This window comes from Micropterus salmoides, unplaced genomic scaffold (genome assembly GCF_014851395.1).
Source record: "Micropterus salmoides isolate LMB-PRFRI ecotype aquatic unplaced genomic scaffold, ASM1485139v1 Ms_hic_scaffold_19, whole genome shotgun sequence".
Classification (NCBI taxonomy): domain Eukaryota; kingdom Metazoa; phylum Chordata; class Actinopteri; order Centrarchiformes; family Centrarchidae; genus Micropterus; species Micropterus salmoides.
In genome coordinates this window covers 15,161,331-15,168,506 of record NW_024041039.1, presented here as the reverse complement: position 1 = coordinate 15,168,506, position 7,176 = coordinate 15,161,331, and the positions used below count along the sequence as shown (strand labels likewise).

The 7,176-nt window shown below is 43.8% G+C and overlaps 1 protein-coding gene across 1 annotated transcript; it reads left to right on the top strand.

Annotated features, from left to right (window-relative positions):
• Positions 1 to 220: 220 nt before the first annotated feature.
• vgll2b (vestigial-like family member 2b) lies at positions 221 to 6,040 on the top strand. The gene is made up of 4 exons (XM_038728029.1): positions 221 to 1,049; positions 1,520 to 1,865; positions 3,845 to 4,291; positions 4,958 to 6,040. The coding sequence occupies exons 1-4, from the start codon at positions 963 to 965 to the stop codon at positions 4,999 to 5,001; spliced, it is 924 nt and encodes a 307-aa protein (XP_038583957.1). The 5' UTR covers positions 221 to 962; the 3' UTR covers positions 5,002 to 6,040.
• Positions 6,041 to 7,176: the final 1,136 nt, after the last annotated feature.

The following is a 7,176-nucleotide window of genomic DNA, read 5'->3' as shown; positions in this document are numbered from 1 at the left end:
TGTTTGTGTGTGTGTGTGTGTGTGTGAAAATATCTTTTTGTTTGCACTGCGGATAGGTGATAATTTGTCATAGATTTGTGCAGAGTCCCTTTCTCCTCTATGTTGGTATGACCAGTGTATGCAACCTATAGTTGACACTTATGTGTAATTCTGGGAACACACTAAATACTTCAGATGACTTGAGGGTTTACTTGGCAACCGATGGCTGTTTTAAGACCATGGATACACTTTCAGCTTGGACAGAGCACAAAGTTTTCAAGTATCCATTCAGTACATGGAAAGAAATAAAAAGTCACTGAATCGCATGCATCATGTGCTCATTGTTGTGTGACTCGTTATTAAGCTCAATGACTTCATCCAAATCTATTTGTGTAACTGGATGACATTCTATCTAACCTTTATTTTACACCAGGATGAAGCAGTTGTGGGCCCATAATTAGTCACAGGTTGTTTCCAGGTTTTTCAGTTTTGCCTATGTTTTGTATTTGAATGGACATTTTGCAGTCCCAGACTTCGGACCTCATTTACACATTTACTTTTGACAACTATACACTTTTAATGATTACAGTTTTTAGCCTATTCATTTTTAAAGGAAACTATCCGTTTTGCTAGGGTGCAATCAATAATCTGCTATAGACGTTGTATTGGGAGTGTTGGTGGTGATGTGGGGGAAGGAAGCTAAAGGTGGGAGGGGTTGACATAGAGATGTACAGGACAGGACACCCTCATGCTTGCTCCATAAACCTCACCACATTTTGCTCCCGCAGCTGTTGTGGCGCACACAGGGAGCGGAGAGGTGCGTTCCTTCTGGGCTGACTATGTCGAGTGTGGCAAGGGCTTTTTCGCACTGATCAGCGATCACCGAGCCCGTTTCTCTTCGGCAAAAAACCCCCGGAATGTTATCACTCTCTCTCTCAGCAAGGTCGGTTTCCACAGAACAGTGAAGACACCGCTCATTTACCATGAGCTGTTTGGATGTTATGTACCCAGCCTATGGACATTACGCACCGTACGCACCGACTGGTCCTGCTTTTATCAATAGCTTACAGGTAGGAAGTAAGCAAACATTTAAATGTTTTTTTTTTCTTATTTTCTTCTTATCTACTTATTTCACGTGTTAGGGGATCGTTGAGGTGGGGAACAACTATTTGGCTAGTTTATGCAGCTTGTGCGTAAAAGCAAATAACGTGATGGGGAAGAAACCGTTAAAGTTGTTTACATGCTTTTAAGTAGGCTATTCCTTTGATTTAATTCCTCATTTTCGAACATCTACATTGTCAGTTCTGCTGTTTGTGTCTTACCAAACACAGAAGTCTTCTGCACCCACACAACTCGTATCTTGAGACATGCACGCTTGGTCGCGCGCACGCACACACGTAACAGTGCTGCCACACACAAAGAAAAACATTATGTCGAAGTATCTCATAGACAGCTACAGAACTGTCCTCTGCAACACCTGTCTTAACCCTCTCCCTGCTTCTCCCCGCCTCTCCTCTAACGCTCCCCCCAACCCCCGCAGGCTCCCACAGGTCTGAGCAGAACTTCTCTTGACTGCCGGGATTTTATGGATACTCCCAGGGGTCCCGAGGGGATGTCTGGGGGCCCAGGCACTGGAGGATCAACTTCCTCCTCATCTTCATCCAATTCGTCTTCTACCTCCTACACACCGGCGGTTTTAAGGCCAGAGGAGGGCCCCAAGGAGAAGCAGGAGCCCCCTGAGGCGGAGTACCTGACTTCTCGCTGTGTCCTCTTCACCTACTACCAGGGAGACATCAGCAGCGTGGTGGACGAGCACTTCTCCAGGGCCCTCAGCTCCTACATGGATGGAGAGGGCAAACGGCGGGCTTCAGACCAACAGGGCACAGGTATACCACATTGTCCATACATAAAAACTATTTATACAAAGGTGCATACCTGTCCTTGTGTGTGTATACACTGTGTGTATATACTATAATTACAGAAAAATATGGTCTTCAATAATAGTAATGGAAACACAAACTTAAGTAAATCCAGTCCACTGTGTGAACATAAAGAAAACAACCACCATTGTATTTTTCAAAATCATTAATCCATAATTTTTCATAAAAATAATTAGGGACCCAATCTGAATGTTGTTCCACCAGTTAAGCTCATTTACTGCCATCTTTACAACAAATTTGTTTTGCGAAGATTGCCGCCAGCCTGAAAAAGGTTGAGTAAACTGAGTTTAGGTTGAAATTGCCCTCCACTACATTCCTGCAGTTTCATCATTTCCACTTATTTATGTGAGCATAGGTACCACAGTTGTCTGTGTGGGGCCTTGTGCCTGCTTTTGAAGCCACACAGGGTGAGCTGACAGTTCTGCAGAGCACAGAAGAGCATCAGACAGGTGATGTGATCAGGTGACCGGACTGAAAAGCTGCTTGTTGGGACTGTTGTCCCTGGAGAGGTCACAAAGGTCAGGAGCTGTTGGGAGTCAAAAGGGACTTTTGACTCTGGTTAGGGTGACAATTTAAAGACAAGCAAGAGAGAGCATGCACATTCAGATTTTTCTAGGTTTTGGGGTGAAAAATCAGGAATCAAAAAATTATTTTCTTTTTTCTTAAAAGCAAAAAAACATACACAAATTCCATAATTACTATTCTGAAAAGCATCAAATCATTTTTAAAATCAGCAACATTATTAGGAGTTTATATTGTTTTGCTTTTTCTTTCATTTTGATGCACAAAAATGCAAAGTAAAAATTAGTAATTTTCAAATCTTCTAGAGACACAGAAGTCCCTTTCTACCAGCAGCTTGCAGATGTCCTTTGGATATCCATGTAGGGCCTACAGCTTCTACTCTTTCCCTCTCTCTGATGTCGCTGTTAGTCTCTTTCCTAGTTCAGTCGGAGGTCTTCATTTCGGCACTAACACACGCTTCCTGCCTCACAACAGATGCTATGTTTATACATGGCCGTAAGCGCGCAGCCTCGCCGGCGTATCCCCTTCAAACGTCTCTGCGGCTGCCATTCTGACTCTCGCTACAGCTCCTGCCCCACAATGGTTGCACAGTCAGTTGCCTGCTTGCCTGTCAGATTTATATATGCTGTGGTCTGTGTGATAGGGGAAGAGGGAAACACTACCTCTCAGGGTGTTGCATGGTGTCTTTTTTCAGAGGAATATCTAAATATAAAAGTATACTGCTAAAAACATATAATGGCTCGCTGACATTCTGTCAAGGGCGAGGAGAGGGGGGAGCAGAGAAAACAACAGGTGGGGGTGCAGGAGACAGAAAAGAGGGGTGGCGGGTGCTAGCACAGGGCCAGAGTTGCGTGTCTGAGTGAGTGTGTGTGTGTGTGTGTGTGTGTGTGTGTGTGTGTGTGTGTGTGTGTGTGTGCGCGTGTGTGTGTGTGCATGAGTGAGCTGTGAGACTTTCAGAAGTACTGGGCTGACATGAGAGTGAGAGATGTCACCACAGCGAGTGATATAAGGCTATGTGAGCCTTGGGCTCCCTCCAGGTCAGAGCGTCTGCCTTATATAGAATTGTAGGATATAGGGATGTCTCTCTTTCTACCTTTCTCTCTGTCACTCTCTCTCCCTCTGTCTGCTAGAACGTGGCTGTGTTTATTTCTGTGTCTTGTTGGGGCTAGGGCTGTGTGACACTATGATCCAATGGGGAAGATATCTGGGCCAGCGGGTGTAGCAGTCATGTGAATGACATCTACGTTTTAGCAGGGGTTGCTCCTGTTGCACAGCTCCAGCTTTTCCATTTGTCTCTGTAAATCAAGTGATTCACTACTTCAGTTGTGCAATAGTTCTTAACTTGGCCTAAATTGTATCATCGTTTATCCTCCTTCCCCCTCTCTACCTCCCTCCCCCATTAGATACCCCTTCACCTAGCAGTCGACGAAGCTTCCCCCCATCCTTCTGGGACAGTAACTACTCCTCGCCTCAGAGCCGCTCCCACTGTGAAACCGGTGCGCCTTCCTATTCCATGGACCCATACGCATCTGGGTTGCACCCGGGCCTGCCGCATCCACATGCTCACCCGCACCCACACGCTCATCCTCACTCCCACTCTCACCCACCAGAGAGCTGGGGATATCCCCAGGCCCAAGCCTACGGACCCCCACGGCCTCTCCATGAACTGTATTCACCGTCGGCTTTGGAGCCCCACTATGGGGCCCTGCTCATGCCCACGGTGAGGCCACCTCATCTTCCTACCTTGCCAAGCCACTATGAAGTGAGCAAGCTGGAGCCCACTGCCTCCTGGCCCAGCCTGCTTCCCCCAGGAGATGTCAGCCAGACACTGGCACTCAACATGGATGCAGGTACCCACTCAACCAGGCTGTCAGGCTTTTGCAAATACTTTATGGACAATCCAAGTGTTTCTTTATTAACAGTTTATAAAATATCTCTAATCAGATTATATACGAAGATAAGAAAATGCAAAGAAATACACTCAGACATCAGTGTAGACAAATACAAATGGCAAGTTCAGATTATACATGGCTACAAAAATATGAGAAACAAATACATTTTTTCTCTACTGTTGAATGTAATGAGCACGATTGTAATTCTGCAGCGTATCGATTTAGCTTTTTAGTTGCTAAAAACATTTTGCCCAAGGTATTCTGAATTATGTGTATTGATCTTATTCAATCAAACACAGAAGAACACGTGTCTTCTGACAACCATTCACACAAACACACACACTCTTGCGCACACGTTAACTTTCAACCCTTACAATACCCTTTGTTGGAAACACATGCACAGATGCATTCACTTGTGTTGTAGACTGCCATAGACACTCCTACGCATAATGAAACACACACACACACACACACACACACACACACACACACATCATAATCCTCACAGAAGCTCTCTTTCCCCCCCTCTAAAACATGATGTTTAGCAAAAGTAGGCTCCATGACAACCTGTGTTCTGTTGTTCGCCGTTGTCCTCCTCATTGTTTCCTTGTCCTTTTTTCTCAGGCCTCCAGCAGCACAAGAAAGGCAAGGAGCTGTACTGGTTCTAACGAGCCCTTCAGTCACATTGACCAGCCATTACTAGATCCAATTAGTCCCTGGACCTGCTCTGCTATTGAAGCAGCATGTCCCTTTATCCCGCCACACACTCCATCCCCGTCTATCCACCCCCTTGTTTCTGCTCCTGGCCTCCCCCTGCCAGCATACAGCCTTGCTCCAGGTCGACGTGTGTGCACCATGGAGATAAAGCAGAGAGAGGGAGAGAGAGAGAAAGAGGGGGAGAGACACTGTCTATAATCTGTGCTGTTGCTCTCTCTTTCGCATCTCTCTTCCACTCTCTCTCCTGTCGCTGCCGGTGCAGCACAGACCTTGGCAAGGTATGAGCCACAGTGACCTGTTTGGACTGAGAAAGACAGGATCACAACAGACATTTGCAGAGGACAGAGAGATAGAGGGATGAATGGAGGGGCAGAGGGATGAATAGTGGCAAGCAGGGATTCCCTCCAACGTCCCTGGTTATCTCTGTCTCATGTTCTTGGTGGTTGGTACAGTGGTTGTCATCATCCACTTATCTGCATTTCACAAATGCAACATGCAGCGATAAACAGGAGCAGCAATTATGGTGGTTTATGCTTTGTTACTGTCATCATGATGCCTTTTTTGGGTTGTTGTTATATAATTTTGCTTTCTGAAATAAATGGTTTCTATTTATTGGTGTTCATGTGCATTTCTAAAATGTTTGGTTAGGCCAGTTTTCTGAAATGATTGTGATTCAGTTTATTGTGTTTTCTAAAGACAGGAGGCGGAGATGGCCACACCATGTGTTTTTGGTGGAGCTTCTCATCCATCTATGAAGGAATAAAAACATATCAAAAATGTGTTAAATTCATTAACTATTTGTTTATCCTAAACAGACTCAAAGATTGTGTTCTTTAAATGTAACAATGTTGTTCCATTTTAGTTCTTTATTTCTCTGTGTCATTCTTAGATGTTTTGGAATTTGGACTTTCTAAGTTTTTTTGTGTGTCATTTCTCATTTTTGTGTCCAAGAACTTTGTGAGGTCAATAAATATTTTTATGGCAAATCTCCTAAATGTTTACCTTGTATAAATACTATCTGAGCCCCTACTAAGTTTAAGGACATTGTAAGTATAACTAGACAGAGATAAATAAATACTTCCAGTGGACAAACACAAATATTAGCTTCAAAAAATGTGTCACCATATTGATGGAGGCTTTTAGATCAAATTATGATTTGACACACTGATATATAGAGTGTGATGATATTTTAGTAGCTGTGTGAATCCTGGAGACAGTAGCACAGCCAGATGTGACCTACGCTGTGCAATGTGTCTTATTTAAAAGGCCTTCCATTTGAATTCCTGCTTGCATTCACACTTTGTCACCTATAAAGTGGGAACGAGTGGTGAATGCCAGCAATGTGTAACCAGAGAAGAAGGCAGCCATCCCAGCTATGCCCCAAATGTTGCTGTGTTATTGATCCGATAATCAGATTATGTGCTAAGGTATGCCAGTCTGGGCCACTGTCACAATTTAGCGGCTGTTATGTGTGACCCCCACTAGAGAGCAGCCAACTATGTGATTGGCAATAAGCTGAGGAAACATGTAGAGTAATGAAATTAGAAGAGTTTACCAGGGATAGCGTTCACACTAGTATTGTCACTGGGCCTGACGGTTTCTTTTTCACACCGGATCCTCCAGGATCTACTCCACATTAGTATGCACCCACAGGTATTGTCACACTGTATTACTTAAATGTCAATAAACTCCACATTAAGTACATGTGAGGGGGTGTTTACTTATGAACAGACCACTGTATAAACACAGCCTAAGGAAATGCTGCCCTCTCCTGCTGGGTTTATAACACTGCATAAGCCAGATAAGAAATGATTAAGGGTCAACCATAAGTCACTTACTCCACATTGACTAGTTGGGCCAAAATTGACATATGTTGAGTTTTTAGCCCTTGAATCTGTGAGAGGTATACTGTCCTACAAAGGCTGAAAACAGTAACTACGGAAACACTGAAGTTGATGGAAAATGGTTTAAAGTTTAGGCTTTATTTTATGCCATTAAAATCATTTTCATAGGACCCACATAATACTCTTATAGTATTATGAAAACTGATCTACAAAGAAAACCTTTCTTGTCTATTTTATCCACAAACACATTATTTTGAATATTTACAGTAGAGCTATCCTAAT

What these genes read in the sequence shown, in the direction of transcription:
- vgll2b (XM_038728029.1), top strand. Translation starts at nt 963, where the DNA reads ATGAGCTGTTTGGATGTTATGTACCCAGCCTATGGACATTACGCACCG. An exon ending in CTTTTATCAATAGCTTACAG is followed by an intron (nt 1,050 to 1,519) that starts GTAGGAAGTAAG and finishes CAACCCCCGCAG; the next exon opens with GCTCCCACAGGTCTGAGCAG. An exon ending in GGCACTCAACATGGATGCAG is followed by an intron (nt 4,292 to 4,957) that starts GTACCCACTCAA and finishes CTTTTTTCTCAG; the next exon opens with GCCTCCAGCAGCACAAGAAA.